Source organism: Scophthalmus maximus, chromosome 8 (genome assembly GCF_022379125.1).
Source record: "Scophthalmus maximus strain ysfricsl-2021 chromosome 8, ASM2237912v1, whole genome shotgun sequence".
NCBI classification, from domain to species: domain Eukaryota; kingdom Metazoa; phylum Chordata; class Actinopteri; order Pleuronectiformes; family Scophthalmidae; genus Scophthalmus; species Scophthalmus maximus.
Window position 1 is genome coordinate 7,301,550 of NC_061522.1, and position 20,951 is coordinate 7,322,500.

The following is a 20,951-nucleotide window of genomic DNA, read 5'->3' on the forward strand; positions in this document are numbered from 1 at the left end:
AGTAGTTGAAAATCATTTGTCGCATTAAATAAGGTTCCACTAGCATTAATACTATTACATTTCCGTCAGTTTCTTAATTTAATGACCGTTATGACCTTGTATATAAGCAAAACATATATAGTCCTGCAACATTAAAAGCTAAGATGAGACTTAAAACACAGATGTGTAATGGTTGGACTCTTCTCTTCTCGATACTCTTTTGGCAACGCAGATGAGAAGTGAGTTAGATATATCAGATTCCCACCATCCGAGCTGTTCACATCCTCTCCACTGACATCAGTAACCCTGAGGGCTCAGTTGCCAAGCAGGTCACAGTTTGCTTCAAATCACTCCCAGACGCCTCTTTCTCACAGACGCAGATGAATAACAGAGGGGGGTTGGGGGGTTGGGGGGGGGTCGCATTGACTCTCCGGAGAAACCAATATTAGAACGATGGTAAAATAAAACCTCTTTGTTCACACTGGAGATGGAAACGGATTTATTGGTATAAGCAGCAGCTCTAACATGAGGTCAACATGTTCAATCGACGACAACAAACACATACGCATTCCCCTTTCTACAGATTAATATATATACTGTATACAGTATGTATATGTTGATGAATAGTGGTAAAATAATACTGTACAGATATCACTTGGTCTTGTATACACAAGTGTGCAAAAAACTGAAGAAGTGGAACACACACATACACACACACAAACACACACACACACACACACACACACACACACGTTTACATGTATTCACATATCAAACAATATAAGGCAGTACAACCGTTTGGTAACTGACTGAAAAAAAAAGGACTTTGCGCCTGTAATTTCCTGCACTTCCTTTTTTTTTGTGCCGAGAGTTAGTTGAGAAGATTGATATCGCACTCATCTCTGCAAGTTTAATATGAAGCTACAGGCAGCCGCTTGTTAGCTTAGCTTAGCCTAGCTTAGTTTAGCTTAGCTTAGTTCACCCAGGAGTTCACTATGCTCAGACACAATAGATCAAAAATAGACCCGGTATATAAAACCCGTGGATAGTTATGTTTCTTGAAAAATGACTAACTGTTTGAAAACATAATTACTTCAATAGACTAAATACTTAATTGTAATCGGTAATAAAGTAGGCTATATTTACACTACCCAGTAGCCTACTTCATTTGCTCAGTGGTTAGCTTTAGCTGAAGTGAATGAAGGTTTAGCAGGTCATGTTAGCAGCGCGGCTAACACAACACTTATATGAAAAAGTTTACGGTTGCGGGGAGAATCATTTCTCCACCTTCGGTAGCCATTTCCCATCCCCTTGTGCTAAGCTAACACGTCCCAGACTGCTGCAGGGAAACCAAACCGATTAATCCTCATCCATTAAAATAAGCCAGTGAACAAATTCACACAGGAAATGTCTTGAATTTTGTCTTAAACTTGTTGATTGAATTAAAACTAACCCAGTTCTTGGAATGGATAGCAGTTGGACAGTTGGCGGTTTCCCTCTGTAATGTTGCCTTAATGCTAAGCTAGCTGCCTGCTGATCGTAGCGTCGTAGTTAACGCGCAGACACGAGAGTGGTTTCTTCTCATCTAACTCTCGCCAAACTGTTCCTCCAACATTCGGAGTGTTGACCGCCAGCAAACTCCTTTCCCTCTGTTATTTCACAATAATGTGACGTAGTCGGGATATAATGCTCATTATTACTGCAATATTACACTTTATAAAAGTGGACACTAAACATAGTCTATATTCCATTAGTTATACATGCATAATTAGTCTATTTTTGATTACGTATGGTAAAATTCACAGTGCTTTTGGAAAAAAAGAGGCCATTCCTATCCATTTTTGGTAAATGGTGATATCAGACCTGTCATAATGCATTACTTCATATTCATCATTTGCTTGACATGTGCTATAAAAATGCAGAGTTGTACCTTATCCGCTCTAAAACCTACAAACTTGTACTTGATTGAGTGCCAGTTTATTTTATAATATTCTGACACTAGACGGGATTCCACCAATCGGAACAAGCGTGGGTGCTGGGAGGTCGTTTGTCCCCTACAACCCCCTGATATGACCCATATGAGCGACTCCCGAAACAGCGCCCCGGGACTGGCAAACACGCCGGACCTTCGTCCGCGAGGTCACAATAATAAATACGCATTCAGGCTTGTGGAATGGTCTCCACACGGTTAGGTTTAAGGAAAAGATGACGGTTTGGCTGGGAATAGGTTCCTCCTTAAGGTCAGATGGCCTTTGTCCTCATGGTTACAATAATAAACACGGGGCTGATGTCGAACAATCATGGATGAAAGGAACAAATCCTGACTGATGGGTTTCACATGAGAAGCAAACCGCAGCCTCCCACATGTCAAAGTCCTGTGTTTTGTGGCTCCATCCATCCAAAAATGGACATAAAATATAAATTTACGGCCACCATTCACGCTCATATGTTGCCTCAGTGGTCCTGAGACTGGTCACTAGATAAAAAGTACTTTTTGATGTACTCTTTATATTCATCGTTTGCATTTTTAAAGCTTGCCGGGGAAATTTAAAAAAGCTTGAGAATAGTCCTCAGGGTGAGCGATCAGTTGCTGTCTTTCCTGATGCTGCGGTCACTGCACAGGTTGTTGGGCTCGGGGCTTTTACACTGGATACTGGTACCATTCATGGGTCCGATGCTGCTCAGCTGGTTGTCCGAGTAGCACCAGCAGCACAAACATGACTTGAAGAACATGCGAGGAGAAAGCGAGAAAGTCCAACTTTAGGGGAAATCTCAACATTTGTTGGGGGACACACTCAGTTTTTGTTCTTGTTGGGAGTTAGACGAGAGGTCGAATACCACTGGCACATCTGTCTGTTAAATCTGAGGCTTGAACGAAGACTGAAACCAGGGAGAAACAGCCAGCAGCCAGTGTCCAACTGTAAAACATTCACCCACCAGCACCTCTAACACCGACGAATTAACAGACAGATATGAGAATGGTATCGACCTTTTCATCTTACTTTCTGCAAACTGAGGAGAGTAAGTTTATTTCCCCAAATATCAAACAAAACCTTTTAACATAACAAATTTTTACCAATAGATTTCTTTTTGCTCCCCCCACCTCCCTCCCTCCACGTGCAAACTTGAGACATGGTTTATCTCCAGGCCAGGTTCCTTTGACAGATATTTGCAGTGTGTGACCTCTGCCAACAAAGTGAATACATAAATCAAAGGGCTGCTTTTACATGGAATGCCATCACAACCTCTGAGTCATGGACAAAAGCCCGAGTTCACTGTTTTCTTTTCTGGCCAGACTAAATCTGAAGGGCTTGTTAAGAATGTGTGCGAGTATGCGCGTGTGTGTGTGTGTTGTCGGGAAGTACTATACCTTGAAGCAGTTTTTGAATTTCTTGCTCACAAAGTAGAGGATAATGGGGTTTATGCAGGAGTTTATTGTTGCAAGGTTGATACCAAGGTAATCCACGACCAACAGGAAACTGTAAAAAGAAAAATCGTATTCTTATTCTTGTCTGATAGGTAAAAAATACAACCTTATTTTCATGTCCTGATGTCCTGAACTGCTATAAAACAACAAAATCAATCAAAATAACAGAACAACAGTGTCATGTCTTGTACGTTTGCATATTTTTTCCTTCAGACTTCTGACTAGCTGTTACTGATCAGCGTTATTTCTGCCAGTGACTCACCTGAGCAGCTCACAGCGCATCTTATCATTCTGGGAGTAAACCGTCTTCTTAAGGATCCTGCTGAGGTGCAGTGGGAACCAGCAGAGGGCAAAGATAAGGACAAGGCAGAAGACGGCTTTGGCCACTTCCCTCCTCTGAAGATAAAAAAAAGAGAAGAAAAGAGCAAAGATGATAAAGTTTGCAAGATGAAAGATCAGAAGATTATTGAGTGAATAGATTATCAACAAACATGGTTGGGATTATTACTTTTTTTTTTTTTCTGTAGATACGTAACGTTTGGAGCTGATCATGCGTGGTCAACAAAATACAATCCGAAAATTTATTTTTTCCCAGGAGATCTCTGCAAATAATAGTGCTGGAGAGACAATGAAACTTATATCTCACTTTTATTGATCAGAAAACTATTCCCCATAATATTATATCATCTGATGTGATGTCATTATGACGTCACTGTGAAGTCAGAAACTAATGTCATATAGTGTAGTTATGCATTAACCTTTGCAACCAATAACATTTTGAATAACTTATCACAAATCATCATATGGTAAAAATGATGCCATTATAACAATATAGAAAAATAAATAAAAAAATGTTTATACGCCACACGTGCTGGGGATGCTGTGCCCCTCTGGTGCTTTTCATCGTTATTATGATTATGATTAAGTATTGTCTGACCTGTTTGAGGTGCTCACTGAGCGCTATCCGGAGGCTGCCGTTCCTGTGGTTGAGCATCTCGCTGGTCATCAGGGTGTAAAAGATGCCGGTGCAGGCGAGTGGCACACAAAAGTAGAAGCCAAACAGCCACCAGTCCTTTGCATCCTTGTAGAACTGAGGAGAGACAAGCACATGTGACACATGCCGCCTACATTTTAATTGAAACTAATATATCAATTACAGTGTTGAGGTTTTCTTAAAGCCACAATTTTCCACTTGCTTCAGTAACACAGATCCGCTGAGATGCCCGATCCTCTTACTCTGCCATAAAACTCTGGCCCCTCTTTAGACTTTATCACTTCTTCTAACCTAATAAAACTTTTGGCTCATTTTCGGTAATTGCCAACTTCCCACCAATGACTATTTACATCTCCCCGTAAAAGATCTATCTTTATACCTCGTCAACCGCTGTTGATGTGAGGTCAAAATGAGTCGTCGTGGGGCGTCAGATAGCTCACTTGTGTGAGCTGGCGTCCCACGTACGCAGGCTTGAAGACCTCCTGCAGCGACCGAGGTTTCGGTTCTGACCCCGGCCCACTGCTGCATGTCTTCCCCATCCTCTCTCCCCCTTTCACGCGACCAGCTGTCCTATCCACGAAGGCTTAAAAAGCCCCCCAACATATCTTTGAATAATACAATCATATTTGATGATCTGGGCGTCAAGCTGAAATAATTTGACTCGGTTATAATCCTAAAAATCTGTTCTTTTGTAGTTGAACCTGACCCAGGCCCAAACCACTACCAGACTACCTCTGTACTCCAGTGCCATTGAAGTCTACATGTGAATACTTCACATGTGTTCTCCAGTGAGTCTGAAAACAAACTGGTTTTAATTGCACCCTGTACGTGTAATGAGGCCATCTGGCTTTCGGTATTTCAAAAAAACCCCCAAAAATGCTACGTATACTTTTCAAAAACGCCGCAGTTTCAAAACTGCACAAAGCAGTTTATACAACTGAAATGTAAAGGAAATACAAAAAGAAATCACCTCCAAAATTTGACTTCATGTGATAAGTACAAAAAAACCCTAATTCGGTGAGAGAGTCTGGTACCGAAAAAAACCTTTCATTGCTATTAAATTATACTGTTAACAGTTGTTTGTTTCAAAGACCTATGTATTTAAGACGGAGATGTTTGAACCAGAGTCGGCCAGTTTTCCTGCATATGGAATGGATATGCACATGTGGCTCGGCTTCAGGCCTCAGATTTCAGGCGAGTAATTGCACGTGGCCTGCGATCAATTATGTGCTCCGAGGATGTTAAGAAGGCCACAGTCACTAAGAGAGAGTGAGTAGACCTGAGTTTATTTCTTAAAGGGATACACCCTTCGAAATCTCTTTGGTGTCAAATTCTCATGTCTGGGCTGACACATCGTCAGGTAATTTCATTTTATTCTGGTTCATTCATCTCGCCTTATCTTTATCTTATTTTCTATTGTTCTTAATTATTCATGGTTTTACTTTCATACCGATGCTCTGAATATATAAGCCCCTTTAACCAAAAAAGCACATGACTGTGCCAAGCGGCCATAACAAACACTCACTAACTCACAGCAACACAACACGCGCTTTTAAGATGATGGAAACGATTAAGCTGCTCTTTCACTTCAAGCACTCCGCCGTGCAGGTTCGGGTTCCTGTCTCACTGGTCCTGTAATGTTTTGTGTTATCATAAAATTCAAAAGCAACACCCAGGCCTGAATAGAAAAGAAAAAAACAATGGGGCAAGACAAAAACCAAAAAGTGCGAAGAGAGTGATGACAACGCACCTCCATGAAGTCAGTTTTGGGGTTAAGCATGCAGGTGCGTATGGTTTGGTTCCTGTAGCTGAAGGTGACCATGTCGAAGACGATCGCCTCGGGTACGGCCAAGATGAGCGACATCAGCCAAATGGACACGATCTCGACGACGGTGAACAGGGGGATGCCCACCCCCTGCACCCTGCTCCAGGACGCCACGGCCCTGTACCTGTGGCACAGGAGGATGAAAGAAGATCGACATCCAGACGTGTGACAGGGTAAAGACATTCAAAATCGGTTACACTAAATGAATGTGATTGGAGGATATCGAGCTACGCGTGTAAATATTCTGTTCTAATGCACTTCAGAGTTACAAACAAGAAAAATTCAAAATTCGAAGGAAGAAAACACCACATATTATTGCCGTGACAGGATGTGGAATGAGCAGAAGCGTCACTTGATTCATTAAGACAGGTCCACGGCAGTTCGCTCGCTCTCAGCCGCTTGTCGCGCGTTAAACAGCAGCGCTTCAGCAAAGTCAACATTTCCCGTCTCTCTTGACTGACAAAGCTAACAACGCGAGGCGGCGCGGCAAAACCAACAAACCGCTCAGTCAGCAAAAGGATATCAGAATGCTCAGAATTTAATGAGGAAGAGATGATCAATTGTTTATCTTGAATATCTAATATTTATATTTTTGCGAAGCCTCCAAACAGGCCGGCCCGCGTTGGCAGAGAGGTCTGTGTTGGCTTGTGTTTGTCCCACGCACTTGTTTGCCTGTTTGTTTCTTTAATGGAAACCACTCGTCGGAAATGTTTCAGTGAAACGCCGCATCAAGATTTCATGGCAAAAACAATATATTTTTCATGACACATTTGAATTTTGCTCTGTCGAACAACATGGCGGCATTTATATTTTACAAAGTGGTAATGTATCCACCTTTTTCCTTCTTCCTCCGACATTGAACAGATACAAAAGAGTCTGGAGCTCTCTCACAGCACACGCAGACAGAGACTTTTCCTGGAAACAGACGGAGAGCATCCGCTCTCGAACACGGCTGTACGGCGCTGCAGCCTCCCCTCGCCCCTACCAGAGGTCAATAAACGTCTCTGCCGAGCTGGATCCTGAAGACGATTCAGAGGCACATAAAGAAGCCTCTTATCTCCTAAGGTTTGTCTAGCGCATAAAGTGCGATGACACTGAGCTCCTGCACTTCGTGATGGTTATTTATTCATTAGGGGAAATTCTATTAAGGTACTATTAAAAAAAAAAAATTACTTGTCAGTGCACTTGCTATCGCGATAGTGTTTCAATATGAAGTTCATATGGTATCGTCATACACATAAAATAGTTCCACCACATAGGTAAGGAGCCGATTTTAAAGAAACGCGGCCTCCGCGACAAACAACAAACAGATGAGCGGGAAGATGAATAACTTCCCTGTGATTGTTCTCAATTGGTATTTCCTGAAAACGATTATCCCCCTCTCTCTCTCTCTTCGTGTCATCGGATTGGAATCAAATGTTCATCATTCGCTGTGTGAATCAATCACCGCAGACTCTCCAGTGAAATTACGCCAGAGACAAACACTTGTGAGGAATCGCAGAGCAGTGGATGAATTGGCAAGGCTAGTTGGCCCAGTCACATTTGTTTTGTTTAATTTCCTTTCCAGTGATTTGACTGGACTGTCTCCTCACTAAATGAAAAAAAAGATCTTGCTCAAACATGCTGTTTTTAAAAAAACATGTAACTTAAGCGGACAGCTCTTTATGAGAATGGAAAACAGGTATTATGACTGTGGAGTTATGGAGAGTGAAGAAATTCCCTAAAAACAACTGTAACAGACTTTTGGATTAAACACTGCACCACAAAAATGTGCACAAGACCCATTATAATATAATTAGAAACCCACAGAAAAAGTTTTTACTTTGTTCATGGGAGGTTTATTTCTTCCACGCTGGTCTGTCGAGCCCCTCGGCTTCGTCCGTCAATGCTCCTCCTGTGACTAACAAACAAAAGCGCCGTGTGCATGGAGCACGGCGCCACCACTAACCTGTCCACGCTGAGGGCGCACAGGTTGAGGACAGTGATGCCCACAGAGGCCTTCTGCAGGAAGGGCACCAGCTTGCACAGACAGAGGCCAACGACATTGTCATCGAACGGCCACCGCGACGCCAGGAGCTGGTGGGGGGGGGGGGGGGGGGGGGGGAGAAAAAACATCATTTCCCATCAACACGAATCTCAAAGGAATCGAACGTCTACATTTCTTATGGTGCGTCGAACGCATCTGTAAATCCCCGGTGGAGTTAGTTGACGCATCAGCAAAAAAAAAGTGAATGATTTCAATGAGCTAATATAAGACCATTAATCTGACTTCTGTTACGGAATTCGTATTGACCGTGGTTGAGCTCTGCGGACGTACAGCAAGGCCCAGTGACGGTCGACCGAGGCACCTCCCAGACGTCCCTGCGTCGTCTTGACGTCGCCGGGAGTTGAGTGTGTCACGGACAATACGGAGGTCATGTCACTCCCTCTGGTCGACTGAGTCGAGGCCGCGGGAGTGGAGGGTTTTTGTTTGGCACCAGAGCAGCCGCGGGCGGCCTTTCCCTCAAAAGGGCAAAAAAGACACCACCTGCGTTGAACACGTCGCACTGGGCCGGACCCAGAGGAAAGGACCTCACGGTGCTTCCTGGCCCCATTGTGTTCACTTGTGCAGTTTCCCAGGAGGTCAGAAGAGGAGCCCACGTCATTGTTTTCAGAGCATAAGTAGCTGATTATCTTTGGAAGCGCCGTCGCCGCCCCCGAGGAAGTGAACAGGAGGCTTCAGTGAGGTTTTTTCGGCATTGTGGACGTGGCCCTTTTTCCCTGTTTGTGCATAAACTGTCGTCCGTCCCCCCCCCCCCCGCACAGTAAGATTTGTTTTGTTTTGTTTCCTCTTTGCACATGTGTATAGCTCCGACTACAAAGTCACTGTGCCCTCAAAGCCCCGGGTTAATTTTAACCAGGTGGCTCTCACATTGTTCCGCTGTGGAATGGCGTCCCACAATGCACTCGACATATCAGGATTACTGTTCACTACGTCCGGCTCATCAGTGGTGATTATTATACAACGCATGACAATGTTTACTGGTGTAAATCCACCAAAAACAGGGAACCCTAATAAATCTAAATCTGTTGTCCAAAAGGAGACAAAAGAATAAAAACACGCATCTTGACCTGGATCGACTGACAGGTCTACATACATTGCTATTCTTTAGTCCTACACGCTTCCTGGTTGTGTTCCAGGCTGTTCATATACACATGATTAAAATAATGAAACTATTAATTTAACATAGTATAAGTCAAACTCTTCCATTATGTTCTGTTTTTATTCACAGGCTACCATCCTTCTTCTTATTTTGGTTGAAAAAACCCCTATGTATTGGGCTTTGCTGAAGAAAAAACTCCTCACGTGATTCATCACTTGAGTTGGATATTGGGACATCATCAACATCCAGATAAGGGTCAGTGACTAATGTCCCGGGTCAGCACAAGGCCGCTGGCCTGTGTGACTCCGGCCCGATTCCTTCGTTTACGCAAGCCGGCCACATCCCCGCTGCTCTCATCGCCAATCTGCCCACGCGAGGACGATAGCGCGCCGTGTGACGGCGTTACACCTTCGCATCTATTCGCACACTCGCTTACTGTTATGCCCCCGCGGCCGCTTTCCCGTCTGTGATATTCCACTTTAACTCTGAGTGCGCGCACTTCCGTTGTTGCTGCGTTTCAGCACAGCAACTCAGAGACCTGTCACTTCGGCAGCATGGCCGCGAGGAAAGCATAGGTTGGAAACTTCAATCACACGTGCACAAAGAGGAGGAGAGCTGTACCTTGTACACATTGATCGGGATGTCAATGAAAATGTAGATGAGGTCGCCCAGTGCCAGGCTGGCAATCAGCGCATTGGGCCCGTTCCTCATGCACTTATTGCGGTATATAATCCTCAGCAGCGTGGCGTTGCCGACCAGGCCCACCGTAAACACCACCACGGAAATGATGGTGTTGATGTACTTAAAGTAGTCCTTGATGGAAGTGGTCTGCAAGCACATTGGAGGTGGCACCGGCCTCTTCACCACACTTTCGTTTGCAGAGCCAGAGCCCGCAGCCTGTGAGTCGGCCCCCGGGGCCCGCAGGCGGAGGCCCGGCCCCGTGCTCGGGCCCACGGTGCTGTAGGCGCCCAGAGACCGGAGGGTGGAGTGGACGGGGATCGCCGGGTCCTTCTCGGCTTGAGCTCTGTTCATCTGGCCCATTCCTCTGGCTGCCACACAGGCCATTAGCACCAACATGTGTGCGGCTGCGGTGGCCATTGTGGAACGCGCTCGCTGCTTTGGATTTCACTGATTGAAATACCGTCCCGATACGTCTCTGGTGAAAAAAGGAAAAGAGAAAAGATTAACAGGAGGAAAAACTGTTCGTTTTTTTTGTGTGTGTGTGTGTGTGTGAAAACACAGGAAAACCCTGCAACTTCAACCACGTCGCCTACACCTTGTCTCTTCTTGAATCTCAACACGTGTCAGTTTTGAGAAGGTTTGACAGCAACACTGTCGCTCTCAAATGCTGAAGGAGGAAGTTCTACAGCTTCTTCAGAGGCTTCACAGAGGTTTGAACAAGGCAGCACACAGGTGGGAGACGCCAGGACCGGTTACAGTCCGACAGTGAGGATGAGGGGGTCGGGAGAAGTGTGCAATGGGCTTCTCTTCCGCTCTCAGCCCGTCCTGGGAGACGGAGTGCTCGCTCATGTCTCCGTGTCAATAATGTTGCAGCTGAACAGCCGGGCTTTATGTGTTGTCCTGACAGTGAGTCCCATCTGTGGGTATGCCAGTGGGTGGTTTCCTCAGTTTTTCTTTATTTCTCCCTCTGTTTTCTAATTTAGAGAGGTTTAAACGTGTGGTTACAAAATAAAGAGCTTTTTTTAAAAATTGATTTTGACCATGCCGCAGGGCTGATTTCCAGTCAGGAGCGCAGTGCGAGATTATAGACTACGCAAAAGACAAAATACATACTTAGACTTTGGATTCCCGCCTGAATCCTTGTAGTTCGCTCGAATGACTTGTCGATGACTTTTCTGCCCCTTATCAGGACAAAGACCCAACAAACTCTCTGGACAAAATCAGAGTAACTCATTCCACAACACTCGTGGCAGCGGGCACATCAAGTTTCAAACTGTCAGATGGATAGCGGAGCGCTTTTCATCATGTCACAGTGCAGGCAACTCTTATAGCCCCGAGTTTTTTTCTTCCTGTTCAAAGTCCCAGCTGTCACCGAGTACACAAAGAACTATTTAGCAGCCAGCCCTTCAAGTAGCGTCACAGTTTAGCATCAGCATGACACTGCTGGGATCCGTGACAGCACGCAAACTGATCCACCCATGAATAATAAATACGTTTGGTTTTCACCTACCGCTTCTAAAATGTCTGCCTGGCCCCCTTGGAAAGTGTCAGGCAAACTTTCGGCTGAAGCCCCCAGACATCTGTATCACATCACATGAGTAATTAACGCACTATCAAAGCCGCACGGTATCCCACTTGGTTTGAGCACTGCACCCGTCTGCTCTGAGGTGCCTTCGCATTATGGCTCAGAGTTTCCTGTTGAGAGTTTGCAGTATGTCTGAGTGTGTGTGTGTGTGTGTGTGTGTGTGTGTGTGCGCTTGTGTGTGTGTGTGGGTGTGTGTGGTTGTGTGTATCTTTGCATGTGTGTGTGTGTGTGTGTGTGTGTGTGTGTGTGTCAGAGCACCAGTGAGACACTTTGACTGGGTGGGATAGTAAATCTCCACCTCCCTTTGGTAACAGACTGGGCCCCCTTTGGAAACACCCCCCCCCCCCCCCCCCCCCCACCCTCTCCCTCTCTCTCTCTCCTCTCTCTTGGAGGCACCGCTTGCTGACAGACATCTCCGAGGCACAGCAGCACACACACACACACCCACACACACACACACACACACACACACACACTCAGGGGCAGGGGCATCTGGGAGCCTGACGCCCCCCCCCCCCCATTTTCTGCCCCTTTCCTCTAAGCCCTCCTACCTTCTCCTTCAGCCCCTCACATTGTGTCTTGTATACATTACATGCAACTGTTTCCCCACAAGAAAAGGCAGCAGAGGTTTGACTGGAGGCAGGGAGGCATGCGGCTGTCGAGTGTCCATGTTGTTACGTTATGCTTCTTTCATTCGAGAGGAGCGTGGGGGAAACTGAGCCGGGGAAGCGGGGGCAAACCATCAGCCGGTCTTCACAGGACTAACCCCTGCGTGGGTGGTCGGTCTGCATCACCCGCTCTTGCCCTTGCTTACACGTGAACTTAAGCGCTGGTGCAGTGTAAACAAGCTGTGAAATGATTAGTTAAGGACAATGGCACGAGCATCCCTTTCAATTAACCAGGTATGCATTATGATGATGAAATATTAAAACCTGGAAAACCAAATAAGAGTGGGTTTTACTTGCAGGGGGAAAGAGAAACCAACTTATCCCAGAAAGTGGGTGCTCCGTGAAATGACGGAATGCCCGGACGAGGAGACAAGACAGTTGAGTGTCAAGAGAGAGGAGTGCATCTCCATGAGTGTCCATTATAGATTCCACAATGGACCATTAATCATGATGTGCACTAAGAGCAGGAAGAGGGCGATCAAAGTCACCACCAATCGGTCTTTCCCCACTGCCAAAGAGCTGACACGGCAGCTGCTTAAAGGGGGAAAACCACTCAATTAAAAAAAAATATATCATATTCTATTTCTGGAACATCTCAGACAGAATTCAGAACATATATTACATAAACAAAACAATGACAACAAATTCTCTTTTGATTACATCAACAAAATTAAAGTAGAACTAGATGCCGCAAAAATCACAGATTTATCATTGATCACATAGTATATGATGAATATGACACAGAGAGAGAAATATTGGTAAAGGTAAGAAAATAAAAATTTACATAAACCAGTAAAATTATACCCCAAGTTGATTTATTACAAGAGAAAATGACAAAAAAAAAAACAAATGAACATCTGCATCAAATACAATTAATGGATATTCATACTTTTACATAAAGCAGTGCCATATCCCACGTTTTTTTTAATTATTATTTATACTTTGAATGAAACTTCTCTGCTTCCTCCCACAAAATATATGGTTCAGTGTTTATTCATTTGCAGGTACTTTTTTCCTCCACTCAAATATGACTTAATTGGGTAATGCCAATATTTACAGCCGTTTAGAATTAAAGGGATCATGTTTTCTTTAATTGTACTCATGAATATATCATGGCTTCTGAATTAGTTATGGTCAGCAGTGGCGAATATTTAATTTATTGGAACGTGATTTGCTGACGGCATCTGATTTTTTCTCACTGCGATTTTTCTTCTTTTTTTTTTTTTTTTCCAAAGTCCCTTGATTGTTGGCAGCTCCGATGACATTTTAACTTTTGAGGGGGTAGTAGAGCCTTTGTTAGTAAATCCATTAATATATAAATGATGAAACCTTTACCTGCTCCCAGTTGCCTCGGCTTTCATGTTGTTGTTGTGTTGTTGTTTGGATCGTAATCAGGTATTAATGCCATTCTGTCTGAACTCCAAGATGGCAGGCTGCCTGGTAATTCATATGCTTGTTCTCTGATGGCATCTGTCGAAGTGTGCTCTCTGCATATTGGTACATACCCTATGGGAAATTTCAATCCAGCCCCAGACTGAGTGGGATGTAAGCAATTTCTTAACTGGGACACTTGCGCGAAAAACAGAAAGAACAGAGAGGGAAAGATACAGGGAGAAAGAGGAAGAGGAAGAGAAAGAGAGAGAGAGAGAGAGAGAGAGAGAGAGGGAGAGAGAGGGAGGGAGGGAGGGAGAGAGAGAGAGGGAGGGAGGGAGGGAGGGGGGAAATAAGTTTGAGGCCCATTCTACTGTGACAAGCAGTGACAGAGTGAAGAGGGTTCAGTACACCGCCTGGCGTTATTCACTTGGGACATATGGTTCACACAAACAGAAAAAGTTGCGGCGCGAGAGGAGAAACTGCGGTGGCGGGATTTTCCGTGATAGCCTGATCAGTGCCAGCGCTCGACTTCATCTGAAATGAATCAATCTAATATTAACAGACGACTTTAATTAGAAGGAGGGAAGCGTTGTCGAAGCAACGATGATGATATCTGACGAAAAGAGCCCGTGGAGAAGTGTCGGTGTGTTCCTGAGAATCAAACCGTCGTGGTGACGTCCCTGCAACCTTTTTTTCATCTTCTTCCGCGGCGCCCTCGGGCTGCCTGAAGGTGTGCGCTCGATGGCGACTGACGGAAAAAAGGTTATAGTTCTGTGCGAGTTTAGATTTCGCGCTTCAATGATTGATTGATTATTGACGGCTATACCAGCGCGATCACGTGTGTGTGTGTGTGTGTGTGTGTGTGTTGGAGTAACACTATGATTTTACTATGTGTTTTCCTGAGGACTATACGTTTATACGACGCAACAGAGACATCAGCGACATGACACCAGTCAAATTGTTTCCAGTTATTATTTTCCCTGTCGTTTGAATGTGATCCGAGTCCCTCTCCAGATTAATGTCTCGCAGTACCACGACTGATACTCACGAAATGCATCGGATTTGAACCAACAGCGCCGAAAACTGTCCACAGCACAGACAGGAAGTAGCAACACATCGACACAATGATGTTCAGCACATGAAGGGAATTTGGATTGCCGCCACTGTGGGTCCTTATCGCACTTGGCTCAACCCGAACCGAGGAGCTGCAGCAACGCGGTCAGTCGCCCCTGACGGATGTCAAACCTTCTCTTCCCAAACTCATCGGCTTCCAGAGGATGACTCAGTCTTACTGGCATCGGCGCTCCAGACTGAACTCCGGGAGGAGTTCAGGCCGTGCATGCTGTTGACGGGGAACTTCACTGTGTTGACATCAAGGAACATTTGTAAGAGACTGCAGTTGTGTGGTGCTCATTTAAAGGTGCAATGAATGAAAACTAAAACCAAAAGGAAAGGTTTGGGCCACCGCTGAGCTTGGGGGGGTTGCTCACCAAACATGAATCGATTCATTGATTTAAAAGTGCCAGATGGACATTTTGCCCATAAGGGTTGTTGGGATACGATGCCTCCTTGAGTTCGGAGCGGCGATCGTGTCAGATCGTAGGGGAGCATATCTTCTTCCTAACTACCAGCTAACTGGTTCCTTTCCCGTAACACTGAATATTAACACTATGATTATCACGACATGAGCACCGAGTAACAGAGTACCAAATAACATGGAGTGCAGGAACCGTCCCAGTGCCCGTACTACAAGACACAACATTTGGAAGGCGGAGGTTTTTTCCTGTTTTGGTTTGGCGCAGCATGCTTTTGAATATGATAGTTGATGTTTTCATTTAAGCCCAAATTATTTTTCAAAACTGTTGCAATCTTCTGTTAAATGAATGTCACCAGGTTCATCCGCACCAGCAATAATGAGGGATGACATTCACATGTGCTTGGTGGGCGATCAACACCGCTTTACCACAGACACGTTTTCTAATGTAGAATTAACATGCACGCACGTGATTAGATTAGAAAAGAAAACGTCAATAAAGCGATATATCATTTGTTTTACTGAACGGCAGCCCCGCAACGGCATCAGTGGACAGCGGTACGGTGAGATTCCGTCGATGTCTGTTCAAGCATTTCCGCTAAGCAATGTCTTATTGCTATGTTTGCCACTTCTTCAAATTGTTTGCCGCGACATACAGTACGTGTAGTGTTCCTGCGCTCAACACAGAGCTCTCTCAGGCGGCAGGCCGACTGATAGCGGAGCCAGTTACAGCCGAGACACATTCCTGCTCATAATCTGGCTCTTGTCGGACAGACGCTGAACGTGCTGATAAATGCGAGTGAGTCTTAAGCCCATCGCACTTTTTGCGTTCCCCCCTATCAGAAAGGCCCATGAGCGCGGGCTCAAAACGTCTGGGGAGTTATTATAACTCCCCGTCTGCGAGGCCAGCAGGCAGGTCTGTTTGGAAATATATAAAAAAACGACAAAAAAAAACAGCGATTACATATTTTGTGCTGTGTTTTTTAGTTTTTTTAAAAACTTTGTTTAAAGGGATAGTTCAGTGATTTTGAAGTGGGGTTGTATGACTTACTTATGCATAGTTAGTATGTCACCTTATGGAGTTAGGAGGAGAAGTGGAAGTATTGTAAGTCACAGTCACACTGATGCAGAGGGGACCACCGAAAAAACTCTTTTTCGCCACATTTTAAAACGTTACCTAAAAAAATAAATATATATATATATATATATATATATATATATATATATATATACTGTTTATATCCATTATATTGTACGCTGGAGAACGTATTTTTTTCACTGCTTCAGTTTTCCGCCAGAGACATCCGTTGAAGTGTGCACTTTTTTTTCAAGCGTGCTCCGGCCATGTACCACGGCGCCGACTCGCCGCGGTAGCTGTGAGTCGAACAGCTGATTTGCGGAGTGATACTCTGCCGGCGCGGGTTGGCGCAGGAACACACGTGGCGAAAAAAGGCGTTTTTTTTCGTTGGTCCCCTCGGCCAACAGCTTCTGCCACTTCTCCTCCAAACCCCCGTTAAATGACATCGCTGATCACCATCTCCACGAGGTGACACACTAACTACGCATAAGTAACTCATACAACCCCACTTCAAAATCCCTGAACTATCCCTTTAAGTTCTGTGTAAGCCTCTGATTAGGGTGCAGTGGTTTTTGTGTCGTGATTCTCACCGAGATACAAAGTACCGCTGAGGGCCGTGATCAGCACTCTTTGTCTTCCGGTATAGTTTGGGGAAAAAACATCTGTGAACAATTTTTGAAAGTTACATGCTACTTGTTAGCACAGCTGTGACGACCAAGCGGCCCCCGAGCTGAAAGATAACAAACGTGAGTCAAAGAAGACTGATGGGGTTTCCTGAGGTGTTGCTCACCTCAAGCCTGTGGCCTGATGTATAGATCTGATATCGGACAATGATGTAAATGGATTTCACCCAATGACTGTATCCATCTGAGTTGAACCTGACAGATTCTTTCTGTCCTAATCACTATCTTGTAAATCCACGTGTATGTGCTGTACTGGTGTGCTACCGCGTGCTCCCCCCGTCCACCAACCCTCTGCATACTTTCCCCCTAATCTGCCCCCAGCTCTCCATCACATCCAGTTGCTGTTTCAACTGCACCAGCCTCTTGCCATTTGCCCCCCTGCTCACTCCAGAACACTTAATCCCCTCCACTTATTTCGCCTTGATTGCTGGCGATGTTGTTTTTCTGTTTTGACGCAGGGGCACAGGGGGCCCCGTTGCGCTTCCTCTCCTCTCTCTCTGGCGGCCTTGCGTGGAAATACTGAAGACGCGGCTTTTTCTTTCTACGAATTCCTCACATTTTCTGAAACGTATGAGGAACTGGGATTGGTGTGGAAAGAGTCAAGCTTGTGATCTGGTGCAAAGTGTTACATGAAGGGGAGAAAAACAATCTTATATTGGGCCACTTCATGAGGTACACCTGCATGGTCCTATACAATGCAATTCAATGTGTAAATTCAATTATATGTTCATCATTAAAAAGTCCAAAGAGGGGGACGGAATATAAGATTAGATGAGATAAGCAGCATTACAGCAGCAAAGTGGACAGAAGAGTAAATAAAGAAGTTTACAAAGTTAGTATGTACAAAATATAACAAAAAATAACATTAAATATGCATATATGAGTACAGTATATGAATTTAATGTGGTCTAGAACACCACCACTAACTACAACATTCACACATCGATGACAGCGTCAACAGCACCGGAACATTACAGGCGTCATGAAAGCAGAGCAGTTGTACCGGACGGGAGTCAGAGTTTCACGGTTGTGCGAGTGCAGGGCACTGTTTTAGAAGAGACTTCTAAAGAACAGAAACCATAAATTCATAACTTAGATCGCTTAACTTTAATACTTGCCAATATGCTTGGGGTTCAGGTTTTGCCATGTGAAGTCCGAATCAGTCAGCGATTGAAAAGGAGCTAAAAGTAAACTGCGCTCCCACAGTCCTGCCACACGCTCGAGGGTTATCGAGCTTCTATTTTTGGTGCTGCGATGGGTTAGTTAGCATTAAGGTCATTCAAACTATAATTAACACATACCCTCATGCCTACATGCTCATTGTATGGGCTTGCACCTGTCGGACGAGCCAGACAATACATACGCATGTTGTAGTTAAACGCTCATGTTAGCAGGCGTATTGTATTGTCTCGCAATAAAGACATTCTTGTGTTTGAAGGGATGAGACTGAAACTATTCTACGTACGTATTTCTATTTTCAACAAATCCCATTAACAGACCTCAGCAGAAAAAGACCTGAGACAAAACTCACCACTGTCTGTGCAGCCAAAGCCCAGTATACCTTATTTCTTATTGTCTTATATAGTGAAACCGTGGGATGTACAAAAACGACATGAAAACAAACAAACATCTTTTTGCACTGGGTGACATGTTTTGTCTGTCCCATGAAGAGCGCCACAATGGGTGAATATTGTCCCCGACAAATGCATTTCAAGAAATGTCTCTGCCGTTTTATTACATTTTTTTTTTTTTTATCTTCAGCAGGAACCAGTCGGCTTGGGTAGAATATTGCCAAGCCTTACAGATAACACATATTCCACATATATTATTTTTTTTACGGAAACCCCAGAGATGGATACACAGGCTGTGTGTGTATTCTGCGCTGTGATCGTAGTCAGTGTTTCTGAATGTTTATTGACATCTCGCGTCATCACGTTGGCAAACAACTGCGGCGGCGCAAACTGCATGATACATTGCCTTCCCCTTGTCGTATTGTTGTTTATCCTCTATGGTGATTAACAGACCGCGGGGATTTTACTGGCCTCATCTGGCCCCTTCACACTGTATGACCCTGTGAGTTTCATTCCTCCAGCGCACACTGGGCAGCCGCTCTCCCCGGACCTTATCGTTCTCTCTGGTGTGTTTGAGCAAGAGAGAGGGGGGGGGGGGGGTCAAAGGTTAGAGGGGAGCAGGCTGACACCATCTGGCAGTGATTGTGTCTCTGATGAGAGGCTGAGATATCATACGGGATGTGCCTTGAATGCGTATTCGTCTGTTTGTGGTCCGTACAGAACAACCTGTAATGCTTAAAGCAGCTTTAAAGGGACCTGCGCTCGGAGAAATTGTACGCAGTCGTCGTTTCTTTATCACGAACCCACCGTTTGATGAGACGGCACGAGGATACAAAAAAAGGAAACAGTTCGCATAAAATGTGTAAAATTAAAGAAACGATTGCACCGTTAATGCCCTCGTGTGTTATACCACGCGGATAAGCCCACTGATCGGTTCGCGATGGCTGTGATTCACGGGACATGTATATTCGAGCACCACTCAAATCAGTTTGCCTGAGGCAATATACCGACCTTTGACCTCTGTAATGGGGCCCGTACTCGGCCTTCGGGGTCAAAGGACATTTGGAGGCCCACCTGTGTGGACAATTAAAACCAGGAAGCTTGTTTTTTCTAAAACATTGAGAAGATTATTTTAACATGCAGAAGTTAATGGGCAAAAACTAAGATATTTATATGACATAGTGCTAATCATCCACAATAGGGCATACTCGCTTTACAGATGTGTAAGTGGGTATTATACATGAATAAATAAAAATGACGTTACTTGGTCTTTAGCTCACATTTACTGTAAATGAAAGCATCGAGGCCTTCGAAGCATTGGCCTTCAGTAACCTTTAAAAACTTCTACATATTTATTTCTTACCATACCATTAACATAACTGCAGAATCGCAGGCTTGTTGCGAGAGGTTGTGGGATTTTTCCAGCTTTTGAATAATCAAGGCACTAATAATCGGTTGCACTGTGTGTTTTCCACGTCACACTAAACCACCAAGACTGCAGGTGCTAAATAGTGAGGCCGAACCAAAACAGGGAGCGCAACGCCCCATGGAGCTGAAGGGTATCCTGCCGAGTCAAGGTGGTCACTTTGTGTGGGCTCATCGCTGGGTGTGTGATCGTTCTCACATTACAGCTAAAACATCTGAAGAGGCAATTGGGATCGTTATCTAAAATCAGGGTTCACAACCTGGCAACCCCAAAATGTCTCCTATTTATGCATTGGAAAAAAAAAACGTATCGACTCGCAATGGTGAAGAATCTTTCAAAAAAAAATATCCCAAAATGTAATGACCTGTTGCAATGGCAAAAAAAAAATTAATGCAAATATGCGTGTAGCCTTTTTTCTCCATGCAGCCGTGTTACTTGAGAGTTGGTTTCCCTTCATCTCGCCTTATCGCTCATGCAATCAAACTGCGTAATGGGTCTGAGTAACACCGACCCAGCCTTTCACGCCGACTGCTGTTTCCTGCGCTCGACGATCAGAGTCGAGGAAATGGGCACTGCCAGATGTGCCCGGGCCAAGTCGCTCGCTGCGTGTTTGGAGAAGCGGCTCATTAACTGCGTGGCTCGGCTCCCTCATAGCGCCGCAGTGTTTTTGTTGCGCGGGTTCCTCCGAGGGGTTTGTCGAGGTCGCCGGTCGGTTGGTGGAGACTGTTGAAGTACAACCTGTGATGAATGTTCACGACTCAAACCCTTATTCTGTGAAAACAATAGTTTGAGAGAACAACATGCCAAAAACACCATTCAGCATGTCGGACTTGTACTTGACCACATTTAACTCAACGGTATCCTTGTGTGATGGGGATCGGATGACGGCAGTGTTTGTGTGTTTTCTCTCACTGAGACCTCGGCGAAAAGCCAACAAGCTGTGAAAGTGTCAAAAGGTCCCGCGTATTAAAAGTCCGACTGTG

At 44.8% G+C, this 20,951-nt stretch overlaps 1 protein-coding gene across 4 annotated transcripts; it reads right to left on the reverse strand.

The window, feature by feature from the left end:
- Positions 1-461: 461 nt before the first annotated feature.
- ednraa (endothelin receptor type Aa) lies at positions 462-13,782 on the reverse strand. 4 transcript variants are annotated; one of them, XM_035638285.2, is made up of 8 exons: positions 13,638-13,782; positions 9,990-10,524; positions 8,174-8,301; positions 6,151-6,349; positions 4,344-4,496; positions 3,669-3,802; positions 3,350-3,458; positions 462-2,700 (listed from the first exon to the last, which is right to left on the reverse strand). In XM_035638285.2, the coding sequence occupies exons 2-8, from the start codon at positions 10,464-10,466 to the stop codon at positions 2,563-2,565; spliced, it is 1,338 nt and encodes a 445-aa protein (XP_035494178.1). In that variant the 5' UTR covers positions 10,467-10,524; positions 13,638-13,782; the 3' UTR covers positions 462-2,562. The 4 variants fall into 4 exon arrangements, with proteins under 4 accessions (XP_035494178.1, XP_035494174.1, XP_035494175.1 ...); XM_035638281.2 differs by lacking the exon at positions 13,638-13,782 and adding an exon at positions 11,560-11,785; XM_035638282.2 differs by lacking the exon at positions 13,638-13,782 and adding an exon at positions 11,163-11,385.
- Positions 13,783-20,951: the final 7,169 nt, after the last annotated feature.